Source organism: Lingula anatina, chromosome 9, assembly GCF_051362555.1.
Source record: "Lingula anatina isolate TDL-2025a chromosome 9, LinAna3.0, whole genome shotgun sequence".
NCBI lineage: Eukaryota > Metazoa > Brachiopoda > Lingulata > Lingulida > Lingulidae > Lingula > Lingula anatina.
In genome coordinates this window covers 447,309-464,528 of record NC_141775.1, presented here as the reverse complement: position 1 = coordinate 464,528, position 17,220 = coordinate 447,309, and the positions used below count along the sequence as shown (strand labels likewise).

At 36.7% G+C, this 17,220-nt stretch overlaps 2 protein-coding genes across 3 annotated transcripts in view; one reads left to right on the top strand and one right to left on the bottom strand.

The window, feature by feature from the left end:
- LOC106171555 (uncharacterized) overlaps positions 1-8,497 on the top strand; it is a 41,956-nt gene extending 33,459 nt beyond the window's left edge. The window contains exons 32-44 of the mRNA XM_086995545.1: positions 118-279; positions 709-825; positions 1,038-1,151; positions 1,455-1,568; positions 3,308-3,421; positions 3,787-3,900; positions 4,230-4,343; positions 4,545-4,769; positions 5,267-5,455; positions 5,982-6,263; positions 6,537-6,740; positions 7,037-7,207; positions 7,625-8,497. Of these exons, the coding sequence (XP_086851671.1) occupies positions 118-279; positions 709-825; positions 1,038-1,151; positions 1,455-1,568; positions 3,308-3,421; positions 3,787-3,900; positions 4,230-4,343; positions 4,545-4,769; positions 5,267-5,455; positions 5,982-6,263; positions 6,537-6,740; positions 7,037-7,207; positions 7,625-7,800 (2,096 nt within the window). The 3' untranslated portion in view covers positions 7,801-8,497. The remainder of the gene's footprint in view (positions 1-117; positions 280-708; positions 826-1,037; positions 1,152-1,454; positions 1,569-3,307; positions 3,422-3,786; positions 3,901-4,229; positions 4,344-4,544; positions 4,770-5,266; positions 5,456-5,981; positions 6,264-6,536; positions 6,741-7,036; positions 7,208-7,624) is intronic.
- A 3,156-nt stretch (positions 8,498-11,653) lies between these two features.
- LOC106168387 (uncharacterized) lies at positions 11,654-17,198 on the bottom strand. 2 transcript variants are annotated; one of them, XM_086995198.1, is made up of 7 exons: positions 17,010-17,198; positions 16,402-16,446; positions 15,607-15,706; positions 14,666-14,962; positions 13,686-13,778; positions 13,153-13,268; positions 11,654-12,572 (listed from the first exon to the last, which is right to left on the bottom strand). In XM_086995198.1, the coding sequence occupies exons 1-7, from the start codon at positions 17,088-17,090 to the stop codon at positions 12,438-12,440; spliced, it is 867 nt and encodes a 288-aa protein (XP_086851324.1). In that variant the 5' UTR covers positions 17,091-17,198; the 3' UTR covers positions 11,654-12,437. The 2 variants fall into 2 exon arrangements, with proteins under 2 accessions (XP_086851324.1, XP_086851325.1); XM_086995199.1 differs by lacking the exon at positions 17,010-17,198 and adding an exon at positions 16,819-16,906.
- Between the last annotated feature and the right edge of the window lie 22 nt (positions 17,199-17,220).

The window sequence follows — 17,220 nt, the reverse complement described above, 5'->3', positions numbered from 1 at the left end:
TATTATTTTTTTCTTGATAGATAACAAGACTGTGTCGTATTGTATTGTATCTCGGGGGAGTGTAGAGTAGGATGTTAGTGTACAGTAGCTAACCCATCGTATTCCGTTCTATTTCAGAAATAGACGAGTGTGCCTCCAATCCCTGTCAGAACGATGCCCGGTGTGTAGACGGGTTAAACAGATACCAGTGTCTATGTGTACCGGGATATACCGGTGTCAGGTGTGAGACAGGTAGGTGTCTATGTGTACCAGGATATACCGGTGTCAGGTGTGAGACAGGTAGGTGTCTATGTGTACCAGGATATACCGGTGTCAGGTGTGAGACAGGTAGGTGTCTATGTGTACCAGGATATACCGGTGTCAGGTGTGAGACAGGTAGGTGTCTATGTGTACCAGGATATACCGGTGTCAGGTGTGAGACAGATAGGTGTCTGTGTTCATACCGTGCTATTATTATGTCTATTGATATAACAAGTTATTCTTTCTTTTATTGGTCCATCAATCAGAGAGAGTGTTAGAGATAGATCTTTCTGGCATTTGAGAGAGAGAGAGAGAGAGAGAGAGAGAGATTTAGGCAAGCTGCGACAATGAAAACTTAAAAACCGTGGTAAATCCTCTAGATATCGTGTTACTCAAACAAAATACTTATACACGCACACTGACCGGTTTTAAAGAAATAACACAATTTAGGCCTTACGTTTATATAAACAGATATAAACGACTGCGACCCGTCCCCCTGTGTTAACGGCGGTAACTGCACGGACTTGGTGAACGGATACAGCTGTATGTGCCGGGAAGGCTTCACGGGAAGACGCTGTCAGATTGGTGAGCCAATCCAACGAACAATTTTTTCCTAAAGTTGTAGTTATTATAAAAAAGGTCATTTGTTGTATGATATATTACTACTTCCATGAGATGCGTATTCGTCAATTATTGTGTTTTACATATGGCGTAATTAGTTCTCTAGATAGAGCTGACTGGTGTAAAAGTATAAAAACACCGAACACAAAGTTGACGTTAATTTTCACCATGTCTAGATATCAATGAGTGTGCGTCGGCGCCATGTTTGAATGGCGGAGTCTGTCGAGACCAGGTGAACGGCTACACGTGCTTCTGTCCAGCCGGCTTCACGGGGCTCAAGTGTGAAACCAGTAAGTAACCGTTTTATCAGGCTTGATATGGTATTATTCAGGCATAGCCTATTGCTGCAGTAAATATAAAATGTTTTATTATTTTGAATAAAGACTCAGCGTTTGCTGCAATTAATTGATATCTATCATATAACTCTATGTTAGACTATTCTGCCTTACGCTCTCCTGACAATACCAACTCGAACACGCACGCAAAAAGCACCTCATTCATCCGTCCTGTCTGTTTGTGCGTTTACTTGCCCAGTAACCTATATCTACGCAGAAGTTCCACTGCTATGTAAGTTATCTCATCTATTTACACAGATATTGATGAGTGTGCGTCGAATCCTTGCCAGAATAGTGCCACCTGTAATGACGGCATCGCGTTCTACACCTGTACTTGTGCTTTAGGATTTACCGGCGTCCATTGTGAAACGGGTGAGAAGGTTTTTAATTCAAAGTGTGAAAATTAATGCTCACGTCTCAAAATTGCATCTCATAGCCCATTAGGGGAGACCGGGGCTAGTTGGACCCCGGGGTAAGTTGGCCCCCCGTCATTTTATGAAAAAGTAACTACGAGGTAAAGAAATTGGCCACATACACTTGTAAAGTGACCGTAGCCTACAATGCTAAGGAAGTGTCGGCCGTTAAAAAGTTTTAATTAAGCGGTGAGTCCAAATGAACTATTTTTGCACCTAAAAGTAATTTTGTTTAAGAGATTTAAAAATCTATTTTCATAGGCTTTTGATCGAATATAAGATATGTATAGGGCATCAAACTGAAGCTCATTGTTTCAAGTTTCACAGAGATGTATCATCGTTGCTCATTCTAGCACCATAAATGGCTGCCATCCCTTAAAATAAATAATGTGCACCCGGGGCTAGTTGGCCCCCTTGACTCGGGGCAAGTTGGACCCTCATATTACCCACAATCCTTTGCGCGCAACGCTGTTTGAAATAAACAAGAAGTTGTAACTTCTTGAAATAAACAAGTTGGTAACTTCTTGAAATAAACAAGTTGGTGAAATTGACAAAGCTTGCCGGAGTTAACCGTCTGATTGATTTTTTTAAAATTTACTCTCTTGTGTCTTTTCGAAAATTTATATTAGAAATGTTCTGTTGATTGTATGTAATAGAAAGCAAATCCACTGGACTTTCCTTAGAAAAACATTTATTTTGCCTTAATTCATTGTAAGGTGATTTTATTGTATTTTTAGTGTTATATGTGGCCCCAAGGGGATTTTCCACCCCTCCCATTGTTGAAACAAACTCAATGGTTTAAAACTGAATTTATTACTTTCTTTTAAAACGTAAATTTATTATTAGTTTTTATTAATTAAAAACCTGCTTTATAACATTATTAATATATTCTTAATTAAAACAAAACAAATCTTATTGATAGATTTTTTTGTTCTTGCAACACATCCCCCCCCCCACAACGTGACGTACGGAAACCTCAATAAATCTGCCTCATTTGAACTATTTATTCATCAAAGACTCTCAAAAATCAATTTAATAAATTAAAAATGTATAAAAATGTATTTCAAGGCGTTTACATGGGATATATACTTCATTTTCGTATAGGGGGGGCCAACTTGCCCCGACCCTGGGGCGGGGCAAGTTGGCCCCCTTGACGTCAACTACGTTTTTTGTCAAATTGTGAGCCATCTGGCATTATATTTGAAAAATAATGGCGTTACATACGTAGCTTAGTTCATAGGGCTTACTTTGAAACCGGTTTTGTTACTCTAACCCATTCCTAGTTGGCTCTACAAGGCCAAAAGTGTCTAACTGGGCCAACTAGCCCCGGTCTCCCCTACATAACTTCATCATGCCAACATCATACGTCAACGTTGCTGTGGGTAACGGCAAAAAGCTCTCGGAAATATTGTCTAGGATTGTGTTCACTAAAACTGAAACTTAATTAGTAGCCTGATTTCTTTATCACTTTATACCAAAACAAATAAAATTATTGTCCCAAGAAAATATAGTTGCCCTTAATTCATCAAAATTGCATTTGACCTTTAAGGACAGCAATTTATACAATATTGGAACATTGGAACATAATACTATTTTCTTAATTTCCTTTGCTTTAGGCCTAATGTTATTCTTTATTAAGCAGTGGGTATTGTAAAAAAAATATATAAAAAATACATGCCTGTATTTATATCTAAATAGACATCAACGAGTGTGCCTCAGACCCCTGCCTCAACGGTGCCACGTGCCTGGATCTCATTGGAAAGTACCAGTGCGCATGCGTCTTGGGATACACTGGAATAAATTGTGAAACGGGTAATAAAAATATTTAATATGTTTCATTAAATAACGAAATAAAAAATATAGCAAGCCAACACATCATGTGAAAATAAATAGAAATCATTAACTCACCAGCATTGCTTAGATATTTTGCGTTAATATTAAGTTATTAAGGTTTGAAAAAAACTTAAAGCTAAACTTGTGAGATGGTCTTATTGTCAACATTGATGTTTTTTAATGGCAACATAAACGAGCATATTATTTTTGACCGACTGGAAATAATGGCCTTAATACAGCATATTACTGTGATCGTTAAAAAGATCAACTGGGGTGTTTCCAGCCGACAATTTGTTAAACGTCTTTGAATCCTACATGTTTATTCTTTTTCTTTCATCGTGCAGATATAAATGAATGCGCATCTAACCCTTGTCAGCATGACGGGACGTGTTTTGACGAGATCGGTTACTACACCTGTACCTGCGTCCCTGGATACACAGGGCTCAGCTGTGAGACAGGTAGGTAAAACAAAGAGCTGAATACTAGTCTGGCGCACACGGATCAATACGAGCTCAGCTACAGCCTGTGATCATTGCAGCTTAGTTTCTCTTTCCAACTGAGGAATGAACTTCACAGAATAATAGTTATGTTACAGTATTTTTGTAACTTAAATGTAATCTTTTTGTCTCTGTAATTATATATAACTATTACTTGTACCAAAGAACAGAAGAACTATTCTGTATTACAAAAAGCTTGCAAAAGCGATTAAATTGTTATTTTGTACAGTGGTATTTTACTTTTATTTAAGTACTTTTTATGTACATTTTTCTTTCTCTTTATCATTCAGACATCAATGAATGCGAATCAGCTCCGTGTCAAAATGGGGGCACGTGCAATGACCTGGTCAACATGTACACGTGCGATTGTCCACCCATGGTCACTGGAATTAACTGCGAGATAGGTCAGTAGTCAGTGGTCAGCTTCAAATTAACAAAGAGCACGCAGTCATATCTGCACACACAAATACCTCAAGCGTCTTCTACATTTTCGTAGGATTCTAGAAGAGTTTCTCCATTTTAACATCGACCTGAAACTTTTAAAAATGAAATAAACATTACCTTTTATTGAAACATGATTATATGTTGAACTATCTTGATTACAGTGTGGGTAGAAGTGCCCATATGCCCCGCACCCAACGGCACGTTCCGGCACCCACTTCGCTGCAACGAGTTCTACACGTGTGCAGTAGATTTCGTAGTTCTCCATGACAACCCTTGTCCACATGGAATGCACTACGACAACGTGACTGGCAGGTGCGCGTCACCAGAGGCGGTGCTCTGTGACGTCATGGCAATGCACGTCCGACAGGTTATGAGGAATCGAACAGGTATAATGGGTCGTTTAGTTTTTAGCATTTCACAACTAAAATATTACGAATATCACATATGATGTAAAACCAAATTGAAACAGCTTGCAATATGTGTACCTGTCTGTAGTATTGAACCGCCACTTCAGTCAAAGATTATTCCTTTAAAGATATAGGCCTACCGTACATGTATAAAAAGATAGGTGAAATGTAACCACTCAAAAAGTACATACCATGGAAGTCATTTGAATGAAATACTTTGTGCAGATTCACGCAGTTTCTGAAATGGGCTAATATTGAATTTCGTGTTGAGTGATAGTAAAATTGGCTTTCTGTTCGACTCTCCATTGTTTTTCGATTAAAATTAGTACTGTAGAAAAATAATCAACCAGGACCTAGTTTACCTTAGTGATAAATGTAACATGAGCAAACGTTAGAGGAAATGAAGATCTGATTTGGCCATAATACAAAAGGCCTAACGTCCATTGTATGCATTTAATTAAATGCTACGGTTCCAGAGCCGCCGCCGTGCGAGGTCAAAGGAAACCCCAACAACTGTGGCGGTTACTTGGTGGCGTGTTATGACGAGGTGAACGACACCATGATAGACGTGGAATACGTGTGTCCTGTTGGGTTATTGTTCAATGAGAACACCAGCAAATGTGAAGAAGATAATTCTGTACGGTGTAAAAACAGGACCATACACAGTAAGTAGGCCTACTGGTAGGCCTAATAATGTGCCTGAGTTTGTGGCATAACGTTTGGCCTACTCTTTTTTCAGGATTGAATGACTCTTAAGACGCAACTTATCATCAGTGGTACTATGAAGTAAGACTCCTTCATTGGGATGGTCTTTATTCAGATTCTGTAACATATTGCAATCATACCTTTAAGACATTTACAGTTACATGTCCCATATCATATCAAGCTAACTTTAAATACACTACTCTTTTAGCGAATCCAATTACCAAGGAACCAAATTCGCTTACTGCACTGTAAATGTTTCTTTTATATAGTCTAGTACGTATATCCCAGATAGCAAACTGTCGTCCGACATTGGCACGGTTAACATTGATTGGCGTCGGATTTCCAACATTGGGTCAACGGCAGGCCATACCGTGCGTCTTGCTGTCTGGGATATGATAAATATGAATTTTAAATTTGTATAAATCAGTATGTAATTCAGGGTTGTTTTTTTAATAAGTTTTAACAAACTCTTAAATTCGTGTTCAGAGAATCCAATATGCCGCGCTCCTAATGGTAACTGGGAGGAGCCGTTGAACTGCAGAGACTTTGTCACGTGTGAAGATTACCAAGTTTACAGGAACAGACCGTGTGCCAGAGGTCTTATGTATGTGGAGTCCAAAAACTGGTGTGACTGGCCGTGGAACGTCAAGTGTCATAATCGGCCCATACTGCCGCTGCCACCAGTGGAGAAGCCAAAGCCCAAACCCAAGCCAGGGTGCCCTTATGACATGAGCGACCCTCCTGCACCGCCCAGCTCAGGACTAGATGGTATGTTGTTGTTTTATCTTTTTATGCAAAATCAAAAATATTAGCACATTTTTATATATTTATCAAGAGAGTTGCTTTTAGAAATATTTCAGAGACATTCTCATGTTGACAATCTTATAAAAGTTTTGATTAATTAATTTTTTTACAAAAAGCGAATGGAAAATTTTAATGAATGGTGTTAACATCATTTAAGCTGAACGTTTACCATATTTCATTTTGCCTTTAAGTTACTAATTACTTTCTAAAGAGGAACGTGACAACGTCTCTTTCCAGGTTACCCTGTGTGTCCGGGCTCGGAAGGAATCTACAAACATCCCGTTGCCTGCAATCAGTACATGACATGTGTCGGTTTCGAGGTTGTCCAGATTCATGAGTGCCCGGGACGAACACAGCTCTATGATTGGCTGACTAAACAGTGTACTGACGAGCCAGTCTGCTGTACCTACGAATCGGAAGCGCTTGTACCTGAACCTGATGGTAGGTGGTGGTTACCGGTGTATTCAAGGGGAGGGGGGGGGGGGCGATTTGCCAAATACTGTTGCTGAACATTTTTCATAGGTTGCTTCTAGATTTACAATCGATGCTTCAATTGGGTTTGAATTGTGAACAGTATGGCAAATCATTTTATCATTAGGTTTCCTGTTTTAAGTTTATATTCATCGCATTCGTTTGGTTTTAACCAAAAACTGTACGATAATGACACCATCAATCTGTGTAATACAATTTACTGATACATTAAAAAAACTGTCAATTTCCGACCCTCTTTATTCCAGAGCCCCTGTGCAGGGTTTTGCCGGATAACAGTAACTGCGGTGGCTACAGGGTCATCTGTCCTGAGGGGGTGGTGGTCAACTTTGACTGCCCAGGGGACCTCAAGTTCAGGGCCGGGAAGAAAATATGTGACCTCCCTCAGAATGTTGACTGTGGCCGGAGGCTTGACCATGGTCAGTACTGACGTGATATTCCTGGGGCTTGGTAACATAAAATTACTTTAGACTGGAATTTGGTTTTGTAATTTTAAAACTAAATTGAAATGTTAAGTTTGCTCAGAATCATTGGAATGGATTGATGAGGGCAGGTTAAAATTTGTAGAAAGGAAGAAATGGGCAAGGTACTTAAAATTATTTTATGTAAGTGGGGTATGACTGTTGCGGAATTTTAATATGTTAATTTTAAGGCCTGTCCCTTTAAGCGTGCGTACGTCTTCTAACAGCGCACTTATATATATATTGTTGTACATTCAACGCCAATTCACATGAAATTTATACCGTTGAAAACGTCAATCACAGAGAGAGAGAGAGAGAGAGAGAGAGAGAGAGAGAGACTGAGACTCACGCTCCTCCAAATTTACATATTTTCAGGCAAACTGTGCCAGAAACCCAGTGGAAATTTTCCGGAGCCCGGCGACTGCAGCACCTTCCTCTCTTGCGATGGGTATATGATCCAAAGAGGGCGCCTGTGTCCTCCGGGACTTCTCTTCAATCCTAAAGCTGGAGCCTGTGACTGGCCTGATAAAGTGGACTGTCCGTACAGATAAATATATTACATCAGCGCACCCGGGCGGATCCAGGAGTTTTTTCTTTTTGAGATTGAGGACACAAGTAACAAACTATTTGCCTCGCTTAGCAGATATAAAACAACAGACGAGGCAAATATGTTGTTATAGGAAGGGCACACTGGTCGAAAGACAGCTTTCTTTTTGGGGGGTGGGGGGAAAGGAATGGCTTAAACGCTCTAGGGTCACGTGACCAAGATGTGGCCTTCCCTGGATCCGCCACTACGGTCATGTTAAAATGTGGATGAATTTTAATTTTTGTTTTAAAACTTTGATTTACTGCTGTTGTTAACTTTGTAAAAAAAATATTGTTGATGCCGATGAACTCATCGGTCGCTCATCCATTTTAAAACATATTTTGTCTCTGTAAATCTTCATTTTATGAAAAGTACTATTATATGAGGCGAAGTCTGCTCTTTTATTTTTGTCAGGAAAATCAAATCGTACAAACATTGCTGTACTGCTGCAATACAGGCTTCCACATGCAAGTATCGAAGGATCTCTAATAATATGTCACATCTTTAACAGAAAAATAAAGTAACTAAGATTTAGTGAAAAGCATACATAATTGTATATTCAAATTAGGATCTGTGGCAAATGCCAAATTGCTTACAAACATTCCATTTACAGAAATTGGTTCCTATATTGGGTTTCAAAATAAATGGTTATATTTTATCAATATGTTTTCCTATAATTTTTTGTGAATCATTCATCCATGATATTATCAATAGAGTTCAAGTTGATTCATACCAATTTGCAGTATTATGTAATAATTTTCATTGATTTTTATTTTAAGAATTAGCCAAACACTTTTCTTCTTGCATTGAGTGCTATTTTTTTTACATTATAGGAACTAAAAGAATACCTTTTCTTTAAAGAAAACATTTTACATTATAAACATACTGACATACTCTAAACAGTAATTCACTTGATATGAATGCATGGTACTTGTGTTAATTTCCCTTATTATTACACAGCAAATTATCACGTCAACTCTCTTCTGAAGCTGTCAGCCCCCATGTTCAAATGTTACAACAAGGCAGCAAAGCTGTCAAATGTACAGACAAAAACCAGAAAATAAAAACGCAGGAAATAGGATACTGTCAATTCTGATGAACTAATGTATTATGCTTACTGTAACTGCATAGCCAAAATCAAATTCTTATTCTGCATAACATTGGATTAGGATGAAATTAAAATGTGTATCAAGCATTAGACTAAGTTCCCATACCTAGATCAATCTAACAGGATCAATCCAACTCCAAGGGGTTTCTCACTAAATTGCTTTCAGTTTGAGAGTCTTAGGATTCTGGCATGCCAGTTTCAGTAGGCGTGACAGACAACTAAGCCACTTACATTGATTGCAATTTAGAGAGAATTCCCATGGAGATAGATCAATCCACAGTTAGCGTGATAGGGTCTGGAAATAGTCCCTAAGGTGTCAGGCTGATAAGAGTTAAACTTTGGAAGTGCCAGAATGAGGCACAGTGAAAATTAAACACAAAAAAAAATTGCTTAAACTCATTAAAAAAAAAAAAATATATATATATATATATATATATATATATATATATATATATATATATATATATAATTAATTTTTTTTTTTTTTTGGCTGTATGTCAATCCTAAGAATCATTCTTGTAACTTAACAAAATACAGAAAATGTTACAAAGTAAGAGTACAGGGCTCCTGGCAGATGGGAGTGATAAGTCACAACTTGAAAATGCCAGTATAGCACTCTATAAACCTGCATTGCCTCCAAAACAGAAAACAATCACACTGGTTTTCAAACACAAGCTGCACTTCTGTCTTATGAAACTTTTCAGTAAGTTTCAGTATCGTAAGTAACATGGTTTTCCCTTAATCGCTATCCTGGCAGCAGTGTCCAAAATAGGGTTTTCTTCAACTTTCATGCAATAAAACATAATACTTAACAGCATAATGACCATCAAATTTTTTATAAAAAAATAAAAGTATCATGAATATTCAGAAAATGTGATTTGGGAAGGTCTTCAAGGCCATGGAAGTTCAGAGTCACACTTTCAAAATGCCAAAATGTAAACAAGAGATAACTGTACTGAAATGATTTTCTTTCCATTTTCAACACCTTTTTTAAAACAAAATGATCAATAAACTGTAATTTTTAAATGTTCAACTATATCAATAGAACAATTTTCAATGTCCAATTTGCTCCATTTGCAGATGCTGAACATAGTGAATGATTAAATCTGACAAACTGCAATGATGAGTTCCTTTCCATTTATGATACTTTATTACACAATGCACAATATTATAACATTTTTATATAATCAACAATATTGTTAAGAAGCAGAAAATGTCAAAACAACACTTTTACATATCTTATTAGTTCCATAATGAGACTGTTAACATGCCTAAGAATTAAATCTGAAGAAATAACAATTATATACAAAAATACAGAAAATGCACAGCACTTCTGGTGGGTGGGAGTAAAAAATCACATCTAGTGTTTGAAATATTTTTAAAAAAATTAAAAAAAAATTTTAAATAAAACGTAAAAAATTCCAATAAAGCTGCTATTCAAACTTTTAATCTAGCTGTATTAACTTGATATTAATAACCCCACCAAGTTTGAGAAAAATAAAGCACTGTTATTCATCTATAGCATGTTGGCATAACACATTCTTTTTGTTGTAAATTTATTTGCAATGTTTAACACCATTTATCTGCACAATTATCACCAAATCCTAATTTTGTGACACAGTTAAGAGAGCTAAACCTATGGGACTTTACAGGGAAATCTCAAGGAGTGTTTTATGTAATCTCATTTAATGGCCAATTGAAAATTAATGAGTAGGCAAGTGACTTTATAGACCTTAATTAAATTAGTGATCACCCAAGGGACAATTTTATAGACTGCCATCCATACAGTACCATCATATAGCACAAAGGTGTTGCATACATGCTGAAAAAAGTGAAAAAACAGCATAAATTCCCTATAAGTGACCCAATCATGCTGATTTTCGAACTTGACCTGCGTATTATGGATATTCATCAGTTCTGTATGTTTCAAGCCAAAAGAAAAAACGGTTTTCCACTTATCATGTTATCGGTGCTGCATATATGCTGAAAAAAGTGAAAAAAACAGCATAACTTATGACCCGATCATGCTGATTTTCGAACTTGACCTGCGTAATATGAATATTCATTAGTTCTGCAAGTTTCAAGCCAAAAGGTAAAATGATTTTTCACTTATCATGTTATCAGTGTTGCATATATGGTGAAAAAAGTGAAAAACAGCATAACTTCCCTAAAAATGACCCGATCATGCTGATTTTCTAACTTGACCTGCGTATTATGAATATACATCAGTTCTGTAAGTTTCAAGCCAAAAGGTAAAATGGTTTTCCACTTATCATGTTATCGGTGCTGCATATATGCTGAAAAAAGTGAAAAAACAGCATAAATTCCCTATAAGTGACCCGATCATGCTGATTTTCGAACTTGACCTGCGTATTATGAATATTCATCAGTTCTGTAAGTTTCAAGCCAAAAGGTAAAATGGTTTTCCACTTATCGTGTTATCGGTGCTGCATATATGCTGAAAAAAGTGAAAAAACAGCATAAATTCCCTATAAGTGACCCGATCATGCTGATTTTCGAACTTGACCTGCGTATTATGAATATTCATCAGTTCTGTAAGTTTCAAGCCAAAAGAAAAAACAGTTTTCCACTTATCGTGTTATCGGTAAAAGTGCACGGCGACGGCGACGACGGTGACAGCGACGGCGACGGCGACGACAGACGCAGATGATGGCTATATGTACAGACACATCTGTGTCTGTACATAAAAAGGTCCTGAATCCTTTCTTTAAATTCATCAGTATAATACACTCTAAATTTCTCGTCCAAATATATTTATCACTGCTTGAACTCAAAATTGCTTTAGATATCACGCACAGCCTTGGTCTCCTTTACGTTTTACTCTAATCTGATCTTTTTTTTTTTGTGGTTGCCTACTTGTTGTAAGTCTTCAAAATAATGACTGCATCTGTAGCTTACATAGATAATTGAATAAGAATATTTACCCAGACTGGTAGAAATAAGTTAAAAAGAAAACAAAATTATGTGGGCCAACATGGCCTGTCACATCACATTGGTCCTTTTCACATTGAGCAATGCATTTTTCTGTTTTGAACCAGTTTGACTAGACCCGAGTTAGCAAATATTTTTTTTAATCATGCTATGGGAATTTTACTCCATTTCACAAAGTTCTGATCGTTTGAAAGCTCCAGTCAAGAGCTGAGATCCTTTTAAGCTATCTTACATAATCACCAGGCTATTAACTTGCCATTATGTCAAACCTATGCGATGCAGGCAACTGTTCTGCTCAGTGTGAACAAGGGCCATGAAACAGACCTCATCTTTGCCACATGCTACAACCAGGGGTGAAAGTTGAAAAAACTGAAAATTCTTTAGACCATCAGACAAACACGATCATGAAGACTGACAATCCTGAATCAGGCATAATACTGAACACTTTAACCCCTGACTATTATTACAAGTTTGTCTTCAGGCTCCTGGCAGAAGAGAGCATGGAGTCCATAATTTATACAATTATCCTCATCTCATCTTCATCAGGACTGTGGCACCCAAGATGTTATTTTTTGCCTGATATCTCTGGCTACAGATTCCACAGTAGAGTCTCTGGAGTAAAAAGCCTGGCACTTTCCCTGGGGGTCCATGAGGTATGTTATCACACTGTGATCCACCTGGAGGTAGGGGAACAATTAGTCACTATTTCTCAGTCTTGTACAGGTATGTAATATAACATCAAAATACTCATTCTAATACTGCTGAGTATCAAAACCCATTAACCCATTTTTTTTTCATTTGTAAGTTTTAAGCTTTTGAATCTCTCTCAAAAGAAATAGACACAAATTAAAGAAAATTGCTTTAAAAAGTGAAATCTGAATTTCATGTTTCTAGATTGTAAATATCTTAATGAGTTAATTACTTAATTAACTCATTAAGATATTAATATCTTAATTACCAGGGAAAAATAAATTCTTTCGCTTTTATAAACAATAAATAAATAAATAAAGTTAATTAATCATCAAAAATCATATCAAACCAAAGTGTTGTGACTAAACCAGCACAGCACCAGGTTTTATACCATATACAACACATTGTGTTAGTTGTGACTTTAACGCAATAATGGTTCAGACTGTACCCAGATACGATAGCTACAGTTGTGTTAGATGTGACAACTGTAGATTGTGTTAGATGTGACAGCTGCAGATTGTGTTAGATGTGACAACTGTGGTATATGTAAGGTATGAGTCTACTTACGATATAATCCCCGTCTCTGTCTTTGGGGCCATTACTAAAGTATACCCTGTACTGTTTACAGGCATCCAACACCTTGTCTTCTGGTCCTGTCAGACCAATGATTCTTGAAGAGATTTCTATAAATAGACAGGTCATTTTAGATTAATGATATTTCTATACATTACAGCCAATCCAATCAATCAATGAAAAATATAATTAAAAATAAACAAATTAAAATTGAATTTCTTGTCTGGTACTCTAGAGAGACCACTTATGAGATTGATTTCATCTTTAAGTTTCCCTGCAATAAAATGTTTCATATCAAATTAATTTTATTTATATCTTTGCTTAATAAACTATCCTCAGAACACTACCGATTTCGAAGACAGTTTTCTGTTCATGACAAATAACTTTGATTGAAGACTTAAGGCACATCCCCACCTATCCTGATGCAAAATTTTGGAATTAAGTATCTCTTTTAAACAACACTTAAAACAAAATTTATTTCAAAAAGTACAAGGTATTAGGATTTTTTTCTCTCTGTCATCACTCACCTTCATTGTATCTTTTCATGACGTCAGGAGTGTCTCTAGCAGGGTCACAGGTGATGAAATAAATTGGGATATCAGGCATGTCTTTCTGGCCAGCTGAAATAGAACACAACCAAAAAATTACATATTTGTTACAAATAAAATATTTTGATACTCACAGATACATTACAAGTCGAACTGACATCATCTTTGGTCTGATTCACACAATCACAATGATCACAACTGCACGTCTATCCAAATCAATTTCCTAAATCAACATCATCAGTCCCTGTATTAAAGAACAAAATTAGGGGATTGGGCGAGGCTGTTTTTTAGGTGAGTCGGTCATGTTTACTAAGCAGATCTGTTAGTCTGAATACCATCACTGTGTACGCTCCCTATCTATGTTACATAGACAAGTACTTCCCTTTGCTTATACATTATCTCTGGAAGAAACAAGTCTTTCACAAGTCTGTATTTTCTTCAGTGTAACAGTCTGTTTACTTTTGTAAATATTGCTTTTTGCTGTACCCATTCCACTTTGCATGTATACTGTAAATGTCTAAGTGTTGGTGTGTGTGAGTGAGTGAGAAATTTAAATAGTTCTTCATCAAATTGTACTCATTTCTTTTGGAGTTATGCAATATAAATTATTTACCACAAAGATGAATCAGATGTGTCTGAAAAAAAAAATGAGCCCAAACTTTGTGTCATTAACATTTACAGCTCTATAGATGACTTGGTCAGTGGTTCAGAAATTTGGCATAGTTGATGCAGGATTGTATGGTTTGGAGAGAACATGATGATAAACCCGTCAATCTCTGTGGGGATAGGATGATGATGATAACGATGTTAAAAATATTACATCAATGAAATAAAAATCTGGATCAAAACGGCAAGTTACCTTCAAGTTCATTTTCTACATAAAATATACAAAATAATGTTACTCTTTGCAAAAAATACCTAAATTAAATAATAGTAATAATAATAGTAATAATAATTACAGATCACATTGACAGCTGCAGACATCTTCTCCATTTCTTCTGGACATATATCTGGACAATGTGTGAAACCAAAATACACCATTGTCCACTTCCCCAGTAGCTCCTTCTCAGTGACTGTGGCGCCATCTTGTGAGATCAGCTCAAAGGGACCCCCAATACCTGACTTGACATTTGATTTCTTTTTCTTGGGTTTTGAAGCAACAGGTTTAGCAGCAGGTGTAGCAGCAGGTGTAGCAGCAGGGGTAGCAGCTGAAGAATCACTTTTTTCTTGTTGTTCTCTTAATAGTCTTTTCCTCTCTAAAACAAATTATATGAGGTTTAAATGATACTACTTAAATTTAAGTGTAAAACTGCAATCAGTTTAAAACTAATAAAAGGACACATATATAGTAATGCTAAAGGAGACATTAATTAAGATAGTATTCCTTGCATAAAAAATTTAAATGTCTTTATCGTATTGTTGTTGAGAGTCTATTGACTTGCTGATAAAATTAAACCATAAAATTGGTGTTGAAAATTTCAAAACATGCCGGAAACCAATATAATTCACATCTTATCTATAAAGTAACCTGACCTATACCCTAAACATTTTATAAAAAGTTTACATTTCTCAATTCTTATCTTACTTACAATTGTACGAATAGAGCTGATAAATACATATACATTTAAATCGATACAGTTTGAACAGTTATACAGTGAACAAAGACGAGTCAGATCGAAACAGCACTGCTTATGACGCTGTGACAATGATCAGAATATGTGTACAGACACTAGCATACATATCAAATCTTATGTCAAATGCCATTTTCAGATCAGTGGACACGTTCACGTGTCAAATATGGTGAGCCACTAAAAAGCTTGCCATATAATCTGCTAAGTATTCAAGTGGGTCAGCCATATTTGATCCACGGACTAGTTACTCCGTTGTTGTGAATGCTGACCTCCAGCATCTCGTATGCTTCGGTTCTGTTGCTGCAACATGTACACTGAGGCACCTCCAAAGAAAATGATGCTACCACCAATAACTATACCATTTGTCACCTGAAATACATAAGGTATGCTTGTGTAACAGAGGACTCAGAACAGATGATCCGCGAACTGACTGATCCCTTAACTAAATATGGCCGACCCCATATCAAAATCGATGCCGCTGATACTTGGTGGTCTCCCTGCCTCCACACACATCATTAAATGGATTAAATCGCCTATCCTCATCGCTTCTGTAGTAGGGTCGGCCATATTTAGTCAGTGGATCAGTTAGTGTGCAGATCATCTGTTCTGAATGACTCTAGTTTTTAGTATGAATTAGAATATATGCTAGATTCCTTTTGCCTTTTAAATGGCTTGATGTCAAATCCATACTTGGGAGTGAGAACAATGATTATGCTATCCATGCAGTACTACGTTGTTTAGTTATCCTTTAAAGTTTATGAACTAGAAGGACAGATGAAGAGGTAACTTTACGACTATGAAATTCAAGGTGCAGTTTTAAAGCTATTTATGGTTGAACGAGATATTAATTTGGTTTATGACTAGGCATCACAATTTTATTTAAGAAACACATGGAAATAGTTTATGTGTAACTAGAATTACACACTCGCTTTAGATGTATATTTAAAAAAGAATAATACTCTCCTTTAGTTATCCAGTAATTTAACAGTGAAATTATTGCAATTCTCTATAGCACATACAGCAGATTGTGATAAAAATGAATTCCAGTAAGAAATATACCTTACCCTTTTCCTAAGTGTAGGGGGCTTAGTAGAATACCAAAGTCTTTGCTGAAAATAAAAATACACCAGTTGTCATATCATAAATTGATGAAATACTATGCATGTACCATGGTATTTTTCAATTTATATACCATGCCTCCCCCCCCCCTCCTCTCCCCATCCACTTCTACGGCAGGCATCTTTTCCTAAACCTCTGCATCACTCCCATTTGAGGTGGGACATCTTTGTTGCTTTACATGCTATGTTCTTATTGCAGCAAAGAGGACTGAAAACTGATGCAAGCATGTCGTGTGGATTTTTACTTAAGTTTTTTTTTTTTTAATTTTAATTTAATTTAATTTAATTTAATTTAAATTTACTAGTTTACATGTAAATTCCATCAACAGACCAAGGTGACAGTCGAGCGTGGAATTTAAAAACCTTCCTATTATTCAGCATTATAACTTATGCCCAAGGGCACTGTGCAAGTCCATTCTCTAACATTTTATCATCTCCAACAAATATCATCCATAGCGTCATAGCCAATGTCAACTGAACAAGTAATACAGCACGTTCACCATGTAGACGCCATGGCCTTTTGTCACACAGAAAAAGGCGGTACTTAATGTTACCTTTTCTAGGATATTAACACCTTGTGGTTTCCCTGGCAACCCTGTTAAGCGCTGCACTGCTCGCACAATCGCCCGATTCATTTTAATACAAGTATTTACTTAGAAACCGCTGCTTATGTAAATGCCTACAGCTTATGTATGAACTACTCATGCTTTGCACATAAGAATAGATGTCGCGCCATCCAAGTCAATAACTGGGTCACAAGAGGAG